Source organism: Trachymyrmex cornetzi, unplaced genomic scaffold, assembly GCF_001594075.2.
Source record: "Trachymyrmex cornetzi isolate Tcor2-1 unplaced genomic scaffold, Tcor1.1 scaffold466, whole genome shotgun sequence".
Taxonomy (NCBI): domain Eukaryota; kingdom Metazoa; phylum Arthropoda; class Insecta; order Hymenoptera; family Formicidae; genus Trachymyrmex; species Trachymyrmex cornetzi.
This window is the reverse complement of record NW_017299465.1, coordinates 173,846-188,006: the sequence shown is the minus strand read 5'-3', so window position 1 is coordinate 188,006 and position 14,161 is coordinate 173,846. Positions and strand designations below refer to the sequence as shown.

General features: G+C 42.6%; 1 protein-coding gene across 1 annotated transcript in view; it reads left to right on the top strand.

Moving 5' to 3' along the window:
* ds (dachsous cadherin-related 1) overlaps positions 1-14,161 on the top strand; it is a 77,771-nt gene that overhangs the window by 28,089 nt on the left and 35,521 nt on the right. The window contains exons 3-5 of the mRNA XM_018513324.1: positions 6,736-6,899; positions 7,271-7,675; positions 10,430-10,838. Coding sequence (XP_018368826.1) covers positions 6,736-6,899; positions 7,271-7,675; positions 10,430-10,838 — 978 coding nt within the window. The remainder of the gene's footprint in view (positions 1-6,735; positions 6,900-7,270; positions 7,676-10,429; positions 10,839-14,161) is intronic.

The following is a 14,161-nucleotide window of genomic DNA, read 5'->3' as shown; positions in this document are numbered from 1 at the left end:
GAGGGACTTGTCACGAAAAGCAATAAGAAGAAAAGGTAGAAGAGAAATTCACGGGGAACAGACGAGGAAGTAAAAAATTGGAGAAAATTTCGAAAAAAAGTTGTACATTTACCGGCATTGTTTAAGATTGACAAAAGAAGGAAACTGTAGGATTATCCCGGCTGCTTCGTACTGTCAATATGTAGAAGTCTGTATGCAAGAAGTGCATCGCGCACGTTCACGCACGCGCGGCGATTGCGCCAACACGCATGCCGTGAAAGCAGGATATGCTGATCAGTAAACATTGACCGCTACCTTCGCCATTCGCGACTACTTGTCGATGCAAAAAGGAAAGGAACCTCGCAGTAACGTCTACTCATAGCGCAACGCGCGCTACACTGTCGCTTGATTTCTCCTCGCGCGCATTTCTGATATCCAGACATTACAGATTTTTGTTGGGCGTCGTCATCTCAAATTTCCGCCGGCTACCGAGAGATTTCTCGGTATAGAAATCCAACGGAATGTCTCGTTTTACCTCTTCGTGCGGAGAACGCATAAGGGCGAGAATCAGTAATGAGTGCGTTACGGGTTTCTTCCCTACCCCGACGTCGCCGGCAAAAACTCGCTCTCGATTCGATCCACGATGCCGGAGGACGAAGGATGCAAGGAGGAGGTCGGGAGAATCCAGTACTGGACCGGCGATCTTCGCGAATTAATCAAATACGCGAGTGATTTGTCTTCGTTACACCCACGTGGGCACCCTGGGGGGACGCGTGTGTAACTGGGGTGACGAAGCCCTCGCGAACAACTGGCATCGGTGGGAGAAAAACGTGACCACACTACGTGTGCACCGTGTACGATGATTATTTTTAATAAAAATAATGCTCTATGACGAAAACACACACATCGCGACGATTGAAGATTTATTTATACAATATCTTTATTTGAGGAGCAGACTTTCAAAATGCGTTTTGTGTCCAAAATTTTATTTTTTTAACAATACTAAGATTTTATTTGGACCGATAGGAAATTAAATACTAAAAGTATAAGAATATTCGAGCCTATGACGGTCAAAGCTAGATCTTTTTTGCCTAAATAATTCCCAGTGAATTATCTATATCCTATATATGGGAATAAACTGGGAATTATTTAGGCAAAAAAGATCTAGCTTTGACCGTCATAGGTCCGAATATGTTTATACTTTGAAATATTTATTTTTTTAGTTATAGAGATTGCGTAGTCTTGTTCAGTGTAGAATTAAAGTCACCAGATTTCTAAAGTATTACCGCAATTAATTTCAGAAATATGCCAAAATGGCCGAAGTGCGCATAGTACATGATTTCAAGCACGGTGGTTCATCTTTTAAACTGTATTTACTTGTCCTTTCGTGCACTTTCATGCACTAAACTTCTACAACAAGTAAACCTGTATTAAACTATTAAACTAAATAATACATAAATTAAGCATTTATACATTTTTTGGTCATAAATAAACTAATTACGATTAAAAAATATTTATTTACGTACTTGACAGCTTTATTTTCCAAAATAAAGTACGTATATACAAATGCATAAATTTGAAATGGCCGCGTTTCACGTCAAAATGGATGCGAGTTTACGGTGCTTTAAAAATCTAGTGATTTTATGTAGAATAACTTATGTTATAAACTATTCTGAGATGTTCAGAAAGCATTTTTTTATCGTTAATTAATATGCTGAAAAAACATAAACATTTCGAAGTTTAACATTTTAGCATTCGATGTTTAACATTTTTAGCAATTGTTAAGCAATTTTGTTTAATATTTCACATCCTACTGATTGACATATTCTTATTCTCTGTAAAATGCGTAATTTTCTTGTGTGCGTAGTTTCTTTCTTTCTCTTTCTGAAAATTACAAATTTTGGACAAAACGCATTTTGAAAGTTGCTTCTCATTTACTGTCTCGATAATTTTATTTTACAAATTTATTATATCTCTTTTTACGAAATACTGGAAAACTTATCGATAAATTTTGTATAGACAAAACGAAATACATAACGTGCAAACATAACAAAATATAACAAAAAAAATCGTTTAACTGTGTCATTTTTAAGTTTTGTGTAACAAAATTTTAACACACATAAAATTTAACTCTTGATAATCTTTAGAATTGAAAAAGTTTTATCCGTATGTTTAAAAGACTTATTTTATTAATTATAATAAACTCTGTAATATTTAAATGATATTGATGAATTTTTGGTGTAAGGTAAAAATTCGAATTGCAATATTTTGCATTCGCAGGAAGAATGCACGATTTGTGCACTTTGATTTTATTATGTCTTAAGATTTATTGCCAAATATGCGTATCTTAATGGCTAGCTTTCTCGCCACGGCGGCTTATACGGCGGGAAGGGACACAGATTTGTCCGGCGTGTCATACCCTTCCGAAGTCGCTCGTCGAAATCCTTTTGCATGGGCAGGATACTCGAGCGGTATCTCGGCGTATCGGGATGCGGAGTAAATCGTAATTATATACGGGGAGTAGTACAGGATCGGCGGACCCTCCTCTCGCGGCGGAGAGCCCGTGGAAAAAGATCACGCGGACGTTTAATAACACGGGTACCGAATGCTGATGGGTAGAGGTATCGCGGTGGATATAAAACGCGTACGTCTTCCAGACCAGTCTCGCGGTACCAACGCATTCGCGTAATTACACGCGCGCCGCGCGTATACGTTCACGCAAGAGCATGGTGTTTCAATCCTTCGCACATATATTTTACGAATGAGCCGATCCGAGCCAAGTATGCGTACCTGTCGTACACACATACGCATGTCTTGTCCGCGTCCCAAGTACGTGTCCGCGTATACAGGGTGTCTGACCGGACAATCTTTCGGATATTAACAAAACGAGCTGAGGATGATGAAGATCGTATCAATGTCCCGACATTTAAATGTTCGTGGAATTTAGCGTTGCGAATTAAGAGACTCTCGCCGCTCGGATCCCGTAATCATTTTGTTGCAATTCTCAAACAAAATATGAAATGTTCCCCAAAGTGCTGGACACCGCTGACCAAAGTATTCAGGCCGTTATTTGCGCACGGAAAAAAAAGATTAGTTGCAGCAACAAAAATTTGCGTGTGGTAGCTAAATTCCAGTCGTAACATATGGATACCTAACGTCGTATCTGCGAGGTCTAATTTCCATTAGCAGTGAGGCTTAAATATTATCATTGTAACAGACAAGCATCTTGCTACTATGTCGATCTATTGATCATTGCAGCAAACGTTTTCTGTGTAGCAGACAATTTGGTAGCAAGTACAGTTTCAGCAAACTATATTTAGCTGTGGTAGAGATAATTTTCTTTTATACGAACATATCCGATAAGTATGACAACTAACTTCATGCTGCTAAATAAATTGATCTATAACAGACATGCATACTTTGCTATCACGTTCTTATATTAGTTACAGCATCAAATTCTTTGTATGTATTAGCAAATTTCATACACAGAAAAAAAGACTATTCTTAAATCAACCATAATATACTCATATATAAGCAAAAATATTGTAATCTTGCTTTAAAAATTTTAATCTTGAATTTGTATTGATATAAAATTTTTAATTGAGCAAGTCTTGAATTAAGTGCAAAGTAATACTTGCATCAAAACAAATTTAATCAAATCAAGATTGATATTTTTGAAGCAAGATTATAATATTTTTGCTTATATATGAGTATATTATGGTTGATTTAAGAATAGTCTTTTTTTCTGTGTAGCTATAGTAGTTAATGCAATTTCAGCTAATCAGAATTAGCTGTAGCTAGCAACATTTTTTTTTCAGTGCGCAAATATATATATGTGTGTGTGTGTGGGGGGGGGGTGTATTCATCTTCCGCACTGTCACGTGTACCGACGCGAAAGGGGAAACGGGGGAAAAGGACGAACAAGTTGGATCGAGTATAAATATAGCGGTCTATAAATTATGCCATCCACGTACGCGACCGAGTACCATCCTTAAGGCATTGGTCGAACAGTCGACGTCACCCAATATCACCGACGATATTTGATGTAGACTACACAGACATCGTTGACGACGGCAACGCAGACGTCACGAATTACCGTGGAAATAAAATGGACGACTATTTCTCGAATCGACTCACCAAGATGATATTTCCCGTCTACCTGGTTTTTCCTGTTGTATCGCGGAGAAAAACTTGATCGAAATCGATGAGAGACAATCTCATCGCGGTAGATCTCACGGCGGATTTGTCGAAACGCATCTAGGAAGGGCACATCCCGGATGCGAGTGATCGCAGTTCCCGTTTTTGGCCCAGACCACGTGCGTCCGATCGATCGATCAGAGCAATTATCGATACGCGTGCTGATGCGTGCTTTACCCGTTGCGTGTGTGTACGATGAAATATGTCTGTAATTGGATGTGGCCTCGCGACGTGTTTTCGCGGCGCGACGTCGGATAACGCAGAAAGCCCATACGGCCGTAATAAATTGCCGTTAAACCGGATTTCATACATCATTAATAAAACGGTTAATTACCGATTACGAAAAGTAAACCGAAGTGACGCTTTTTCATCAATTTGATTAAGATCCTTTTTACGTCGAAATGACGTGCGTTAAAGATACGCCTTTGACTCGATATTGACAAACTAATGATTTTGAGAGGGGTCTCTCTCAAATAAGCTGTCCAATTATACAAGCATCATCTATCAAGTGGCGAATCAGAGACACGTTCCGGCGCGACGCGTTAGATCTGAACAGACTGTCGGATATCTCAGTGTATCACGCGACTTTGATATCACGATGTTTCCGATTTTGTTTCCTTACGAATATAGAACTCACAATTCTTGGGAAAATGTGGCAGAGATTTCCACAAAACTGGAAATCAGGGAAATCAAGGAAATGTCAAAAATTGAAAACGATCAAGAAAATCAGGAAAAAGTCAAGGAATTTTGCAAAATTTTTTGGAAAATTAAAATTCTTGACTCTCAAAAAAATAAGTTTAATATGCGTACATCACACTTGCGTATAGTTTTGGAATACTATCAACTTAACAATTAAACGCAAGCAGTGTCTGCAACATTAATAGCAAATAATATAGCTATGTTAAATTACTCTCTCAAGAAAATATTTGACGGTTTCCAAATCAGGACGAAAATACAAAAAATTTCAAAATGTTGTGGAAATGTCCATTAAGGAGGTCTGACTCGCTTTGTGGTCGGCCGCAGCGTTTCGTCCTGGTCCTACACTATTAGACTCATCAGTAAGGCGATGTAATGTGGGACGTGCCTTAAACGCCCGGAATGAATCCAGAATGATATTCTATTTAAAGGGAATTCGCGCGGCGCGGTGCTTACGCGAACCGAGTGAGTCCCGTGGACCCCTAGTGACGAGTCGCCACAATGTTATTGAGAGTATCAGGGAAAATAATGAAATTTTGTCTGGAAATTAGGAAAAAGTAATAGAATTTTAGTATGAAGAATTTGTGACAATCCTACGTGGACGTGCAAACTGCTGACCCTCGTTACACTGAGAAAATGCTCGCGCTGCTTGAATCGTTCATCACGGAATTGCATCTGCTAGCGGTAATGACCGGCCAATTTGGCTATTAATTGATTCCGAGGCAGCGGGACTGGGCGGTACCGGCCGACTCGCGCGAGGAGGTCGAGCGAGGTCGATGTCGTGGAATCGATAAATCGCCATCATTCATCCGTCGTTTCTCTTTCGCTCTTACGTGCGTGTTACGGAGCACACGTGCCCCGCTTGTTCTTGCCGTACACGGCGAAGGATCGATACTCGGTATCATCGTACAAACGCAGACCGCGGGCCATCTTGCTCTCGTCCGTGTGCAACCATCGCCGAAGATCTACCGTGAGATCGTGCCGCCGATCAGACACGATCCTTCAAGCGCAACGCTCCCCGATCGTAACCGTGACGAATGAGATCTCAGCGACGCGCGACAGCTCTCGCCCGAAGGTTCTACTTAGCGGCGCACCTGGACTAGCCCCGCTTTTACGACGGCCACGATACCGCCATAGTTTTAATGGAGAAATAAATTTATCTCTTTTTTTTTGTATAACACATAAATAAAAATAATAAAAACATATGTAGCAAATTTCGATTTTGTGTTTAATATTTATAAGCTAAATCATGACACGAAGCAACTGATCGACATTGCTAGCAAAGTCGGGCATCACATTCTTCAGCTAACGTTCCTCTGGATCTTATTTCCACGCGAGAGATCTTTGAAGTCATGCCGCACGTCGGAGTGATTTTTCTGATGATCGATGTGTGTACCGTTTTGAAGATCATTGATATCGTAAGAGCAAATCAATTTGACATCTTCATTAGAACCTTGCATGGGATTGACGGACGAGAAATTGACTTTAACTAGTTATCGATCTTCCGATTTAACCACTATATTTAAGTACAGTGATTTAATAACAACTCATGTCAATCAACTGAATGTTTGGTGAATCGAGGGCCATTATGAAAACTAAGTTGCGATAATGCAAATCTTCATGCAAATGCAACCGGAAACTCAAGTACTATTTGATACCCGCATCATAATTTATCGAGATTAATCCGGTGTAACTGTTTTAATTAGCCCCCACTGAACGAGGTGGACGACGAGACTTATTATGAATAAATTAACGCAATATGTGTTTCTCTTCCCTCGTTTAAAGCTATTTCCCCCCCCTTATTTATATCTGATGCATGTATATCTGTATACATTATTTAAATTATGTATTCTGCATTTCCAGGCGAACGACCAAGCAGGTTTTATCTGGCAAGAGAAGAAGCTGATCTCTCGCTGGATCCCAACACGGGGATGCTAAGGATTCGACAGCCGCTCGATCGGGAATCACGTGACAAATATGTTCTCAGCGTCGAAGCACGTAATGGCGTCTCCGTTGGATATTGCCAGGTAAATTACGCATCCAGATAATCATCGTATCTCGTATTAACTCACCGTAATCATAGCTGTTTATCCGTGTTCTCAATATATTTATCCTGAATGCACATATAATAATCCCGAAGCGTGCGAAAAATTCGCATTATGATTTTTTATGTTATAATTTTTTGCATCGATATTATATTAATATTCAGTGAACAACGCACACGTGCTTGTTAGCAAATTAGTACTGTTTTAAAAGAAAGATTTTTAATCCGTCGTTTACCGGTTTCGTATTAACGAAGCAGGAGTAGCGTTTTTCGCTTGTGTGTCGTGAAAAACACATTGCCAAGTCAATTGAAGCGCTTACACGACATCCGTCCGTGTTTTTCTTTCCGTTACAGTTGGAATTGATCGTGGAGGATGTGAACGACAACGCGCCGTCATTTCGCACAAACACCGTTCGCATCTCGGTGCCAGAATCGCATCCTCTTCATGTGCCTTTGTACGTGGCGCACGCTACCGATCCCGACATCACACCGTTGCTACCGATACGCTATATTCTCGGTCAGAATAGCAACAACCTGTTTGGGATAGACGAGCGCACCGGCGAGCTCTATTTGGCGAGGCGATTGGATTACGAGACTCAGCAGAGGCACGGTCTCCTGATAAGTGCTCTGGACGGCGCCGGACTCTCGTCTAACCTCAGCCTGAGCGTCGAGGTGCAGGACGTGAATGACAACCCCCCAGTGTTCGAGAGGAACGAATATCACGTGGAGGTTTCCGAAGGCGCCAGGCTCGATTCCCAGGTGAGAAAAATCTTCATTACACGCCCGTCACGCGAGCATTTGTTTGTCGAGAGGATGCGGTAGAGTTCTTCGAATTCTAAGAAGGAAAGAAAAAAGAAAGAAAAGAAAGAGAGAGAGAGAGAGAGAGAGAGAGAGAGAGAGAGAGAGAGAGAGAGAGAGCAAGAGAGCAGGAGAGGTAGAATTTTTGGATCGGATGGTAAAGTTAACAACCTCTCTCTTCAACTTTTCTTCCACTCTTCATCGGTATCTCTTCGCGACCAAAGTGATGGTTCCCTTTTTTTTCCCTTCGCTGAATTCTTTTTGCTCCCATATATCCAAATGTCTCCTGTCTCTGGGATGCGTAATTTTATCCGGGACAACCAGGAAGAACGCGCTTATGAACCCTTTGCCCCCTCTCGTATCGCAAGGCGTACGCCACGGCTACCAGTCGTCTATATTCCCCTTCCGGGTAGCTTCTCTCGAAAGAGTAGGGAACAGAAGAGGAAGAAGAAGAAGAAGAAGAAGACGTTGACTCGTAAAGTTCATCTCGTAGGCAAAGAGAGAATTAACCCTGCGCCGACTAGGAATGGAATTAACCGGACGCTGCAGCGAGATTAGCCGATGTTATTCCGCTATGGTTGCTCGACCCGTTCGAAACTAGGAGATGGATAGGGAATGCCCGATAATCTGATATTCAGACACGGCACGTTGCCGCGCGTTGATACCGATTGCGAACAGCGAGTTCCACGAGAGCGGAGGATTGATAGGTAACAGTCGATAGGCCCGCAGGAACGCCGTGCCGTGCCACGGTCGATCATTTCGCGAGTATATAATAGCGAATTCGTTTGGATGCATTCAGTGCACATTGGTGTGTATTAAAGGTGTCGTACACAAATTAACGTAAAAATCTGTATATAAATATAAAAACAGATTAAACCATGAAATCCTCAATACAATTTATTGTGTGTTGTTCAAAATATTTACATTTTACTTTTACATTGATTAAATCAGTGTACAACGGTGTTAATACGGACTAGTTCGCATTATTGCGAACTAGTTTGAACGAATTCATTATAGGTTTCCAAGCAGTTACTCAACGAGAAAGATCTATTGCATTGTATACAATTATATCCCCAAAATAGTAGAATTTTGATGGAATTTAAGAAATTTAAATTCCTACGTTATTTAAATCTCTCTCTCTCTCTCTCTCTCTCTCTCTCTCTCTCTATACACACACACATACACGTGTGTGTGTGCGTGTGTGTGCGCGCGCGAATCCTCGATCTTCGTCGTTAGAAGAACGCCCAGAGCAAATCCGAAGTGATGCTTGTGGACCTCGGAAACGCAGGTCCATCCGCGAAGATCGCCGACGGCGACGTGCATCTCTCCCCCTGTAATTATCTACACATATCAGTCATTATCCGGCAAAAAATCGAAATAAGAGCGAGTATAAGTCGACGGCGAGGTTTTGTGACGAGGGACCGCGTTGAGGAGAAGAGAATCATTAGCCGCGAAACTCGCGAGAACTGGGGCGTCGTTGGTGCGCGGCTGATAGGTCCGAGGATTTCTTCATGGCGATGATAACCGCGTACGAAGTGAACGTAATTCTGAATACCGATTGTGGATACCGATTGTGAATGACAGTGAGAGTCTCATTATGAGATACACTCGTTAAACGACGTCGTATTTATTACAACGCACAGACGGGTACGATAGAGCGGAGATGTCAATTCGCTCCATTCTCTTTCTTTCTCTCTCTTTCATTTTTTTTTGCTTATCATTTTTATATTCTTAGAGGGTTTATCCTAGAATATTAAACATCCTTTAAATTAATAAAATAAATTAATAAAAAAATCGATCTATCTATCTCTTTCGTCCAACTCGTATCTTCCTTTTTTCCTTCCTTCTTCCCTCATTACTACTCGATCTTCCATCTTCTTCCTTATGTACCGGCTATATATCGGTGGTATCTATCGATGAAATAGATCTGTAAGCTGTCGGTGGTATCTGGACAATATCTCAGCCATTAGTGTACGTTAAAAGTGGAATGAGACAGAAAAATCTGAGCAAAAAGGCAAGATAGATACATGGCCGGGAGTTCGAACGAAAGAATAACCTTGCAGTGAGCATAACCCTTCACCCATCGTGAACTAATAACGTACAGTTAGACACATTACTGCCTGCTCCCACGTCAGGTTCCTCATCTAATGATAACCTGCATTCCACCCCCTCCTAGTCCTTCACGAAGACAACCCAGTCGCGGCGTCTCTCTCATCCTCCTCCTCCTCTTCCTCCATTCCCACCTCTTTCCTTTCGCCTTCTACTACCATCCATCATTCGTAAGCCGCAGGTTCATGCGCGAAACACGACCTTATACACTCCCGATCCTGCACTTTTTCTTCATTTTTTTCCCTCGACCTTCGCAATACACCATCCTCCCGCGCTGGAAAACATCGTCTGGTTTGAACGTGTTTAGGGTTCGCGGTTCTTGGGTACGTTTAATTAATACGAAACGACCGGATCGACTGGTTGGACCCGACGCCGCCTCTCTTTTTTTCCCCTTTTCTTACTCTTTCTCGCTCTCGCGACGATACGATTGCTCTTGTTTTGATTTTCATCGTGATTCTGTCCGTCTGGAATTTTAACATTTCATCGCGCTTGTATTTATATTTTCAAATTAAACAATCGTTATACAATTGTTACCGCACTTGTGTGCAATTCAATAATGACAAACCCAGATTATATTGGTTATCGTGAATTTTTCATCATTTACAGATTCTTCAAGTAACAGCGGTGGATCTGGATACGGGAAATAACGCGAGACTGAGCTATCGTCTTCAAGGCTCCACCGCTTTTCGCATCAGTCCCAACACCGGCTGGATATACCTCGCGCAAAGTTTGGACCGCGAGACTCTTGATCGACACACTTTGACGGTTCTCGCGATTGACAATGGATCACCTGCGGCGACCGCGAGTGCCTCCGTCCTGGTGATGGTTTTGGATGACAACGACAACGATCCGCGATTCGAGAAGGACTTCTACGGATTTGAGCTGCTTGAGAATCTACCGTCAGGTACTTTAGTGGGCTCGGTGAGCGCCATCGATCCCGATATCGGCAAGAACTCGCTTCTTAGATACACGGTGGTCCAAGCCAACAGCAGCTTCACTGTCGATCCCGACACAGGTAAGAGGCTATCTCCACGTCTTATTTTCCTGTTTTTCATTCTGTTCGTTCCGTTTACACTTTGTTTGCGTCGCCATCAAATGCCATGGTCAAACGAAGTACATATATATAGGTTCTTGTCATAACGAGGTTCAAGTGTTTGCAAAAGCCGACCAGGGTCCGGCTTCGAGGATCGAGTCGAAGATGCCCACGCAGCTCGAAAAAAACTTGCGGAGAAAAATATTGGCGAATCGTTTCCACGGGTTCGCTGAGTTTCGGCTCGCGATGTTCTCGAGTTGCTTGCGAACGTGTAATTCGAGAATTCGTTGAACAGACCCGGCAAGAATCGCATTATTCTTCGCTCCGACCGACTCGTTCTCAGACAAGTTGAATTCACACCGGAGTTACGACCGCGCTACTCGACAACCGTGAATAAGAGATGTACTACAAGGAGAAACTTCCTGATTCGGTGGACGGTCCCTTCGGTGCTTCTCAGAGCTACGGGTGACAGTGATCGATTCGCAGCGATTAACATTTTGGTTGTACGTTTGGAATTTTTGCCTTCCCTCCGTGACGCTTTACCTTGCATTATTGTCATACTCACGACAATGCGTATATTTCAACACGGTCACAGGAATGTGTCGCCGCGAAACGGAAGCAATCTCTGCGCCCTGTAGTCGATAATACAATTCTCGTTATAATATATAATACCCTTTTAATATAATCCTTATCGAACTTGATCTTTCACGCGTTTCGATTTTCTAAATTATATCCCTTCATCTTATGTCCTTCGTCTCGAAGCGCTATCACAAACGTAATTGTACTTCGCGTCTGCTGTAGTCTTTTATTTCCGCCAGATATTCAGTCTCGGTCTAATGCCGAGCTGATATCTCCTTGTCGCAGTCTCTTTCTCGTCTACGCTTTGCCGTTGACTTCTATCGCAACTTTCTTCGCGTCCTCGCTCGCAGCCAAGTGCAGCAGCCCGCGGTTTACTTCCTGTTTAAGACAGGTTCTTAGCTTGTTAAATAAAAATTGAACGCGTCTTCGCTAGCTTCTTATTAATTCTCCGAGTCTGAATGGATACAACAACGTAGCGATACAAAAATCTGATATATTATACAATGTTGAATTAGTTTTCAGTGAAAAAGCAAATTAGATTTTTAAATTAAAACACTGATCACGTTAAGTTCATTTGAACCATTAAAAGCCGATAAATCGTCTTCCTGTCTTCCAAAGGTTAATGTATTAAATGGCCTCGAGCCGTCAACGCGTGTAATTTACGCGTTGCTCTTACGTCAACCCAACGACCCTTTATGCCGCATCATTGTTAAACGATTTTGTAATCGATGAAAGAGTTCCTTGTACCCGGGCAACATTATTCGGCGTTTACCAGGCTTCTCTCGGACTATTTCGAAATCCTTTGATAATTTATATTAGTATTTCATCACTTTAAACGTTGTAATACGACTGTTAAGTAAATCGAACAATTTACAAATACAACCGCCGAGGTTTAAGCTCACGATGTCTCTCAATGGCGATTTACCAAATTACCAGGTTGAAGTAACAAGAACGACACGAGAATTGTTTCTTTTTTTGTAGGATCTTCGTATAGCTCATTTTAGGGTTGCAGCAGTATGTGTGTGCTTCGTGGGTATTAAAACATAATCCGGTAAGAGTGGCGCTTTCGTCTGGTCGGCGTGTAACGAATCATCAGGAACGGGGCCCGGGGCCCGTCACACGCCGCGAAATACGCGCGCGCACACGCATGCGGCGTGTGCAATGCGCGCAGTTTGATTGGCATGCGACACGGGGGTATTTGTGTACACGCTCTCGGTCCGAGACCGGGGTCTCTCTCTCTCTCTCTCTCTCTCTCTCTCTCTCTCTCGTTTCGTATCCGCTGCCTGTTTGCAGAGGTGGGACTTCTCGAGTCATCCCGACTGTGCGAACGGAGAGAATCGAGAAGTAGAAAAAAAGATGAGGGATAACGACGGCGATGGAGGTAGGGGCGATCGCGCTGCCGGAAGTATCAGCTGTCTTGTCGTACGAGTACTTCTATATTAATCCCCGCTGCATGCAGCGCGACTACACATTGTCCGGTCAACGGACCTGCGGCGGAGTGAGTTGAAATTTCGCCCGGCCATTGTCCTTCGATCGGCTCTAACCGCGAGATCTCCCATTGAGAAAACCCTCGAGCGATGGAGCACCTTCGCTCCTTCCGCGTAGGTCGCCCCCGTAACACTCGCTTAATGGCGCCCTTTTCTCCATTCATCCAATTAAGGCGGCCCCTCGCGTGTTGGCTTACAATGTCGGGAGATCGACCGGCGGTGATTTATGGAATGGCACGCCCTTGTCCGCGATGATACGCGACAAGAAGTAAGGGAATATTCGATTGTCAGCGCGACTCAACCGGTTCCTAATATGTACCGGGTGTGATCAAGGGGCCGTTAGCAGTCGATGCCTCCCTACCGCACGACTTGAAGACGTTCATCAGAAATGTCCGAGTCGCATCCCGCCACCTCGCCGTCGCCTCTCTTCCGACGCGAATCGCAGCGACGCATGTTCAGCGCGTGACATTCTTGCGTGTCCCATGCATTTCAAGCCGTTGCGCGGTACGATCGATTATTGCGACTTCAGGAATTTCCGTGACCTACCGTGACCGACTCGCCTATCGATCGGATACCTGTTGCAGCGTGGCCACGTGCCATCTGCGCCACGTGGCCTGTACTGCACGGGCATGGACACGCTTACTTCAGAATATTGATTATGTAACCTTTTACGGAGAAAAATGATTGAGTAATTTTTATCTTGCAAGACTAGTAAAATTATTCTGGCTATTTTTACCGAACTTATGACAAACTTTACTTGCCTGAAAGTAAAAAGACCGGAGATATAAGATGAAAGATATATTACAATGGAGGGGATAGGCGGAATAAAGGCACAGTTCTACTTAGGCCCTTTTTCCGGTGATTAGCTTTTTTATGTAATATTTATCGTTATAGAGAAGTATTGTAACATGTAACTTCTTAAAGACATTACATAAATTCATTTGCTATTGCACCCATTTGTGTATAATAAAAAAGTAGCAAGTTATTATAATTTTTATTAATATCAAGATTTTGTAATTATTAGATGTTAAACTTAATCCCTGCCGTTTTTTCGTCTCCAAAATTGATTTGTTTCGAAGGGAAGATGAATGAATACCTTAATCAAAGTAATTTTCTCCATTTTCTACTACTTTTTCCCATCTCTCTGGCAACAGGGCAATTTCACGACGGTAGAACGCGGTGTCTTTCGAGGCGATCCATTCATCCATCCATTTTTGGACTTCGTTGTGACTGGAGAAG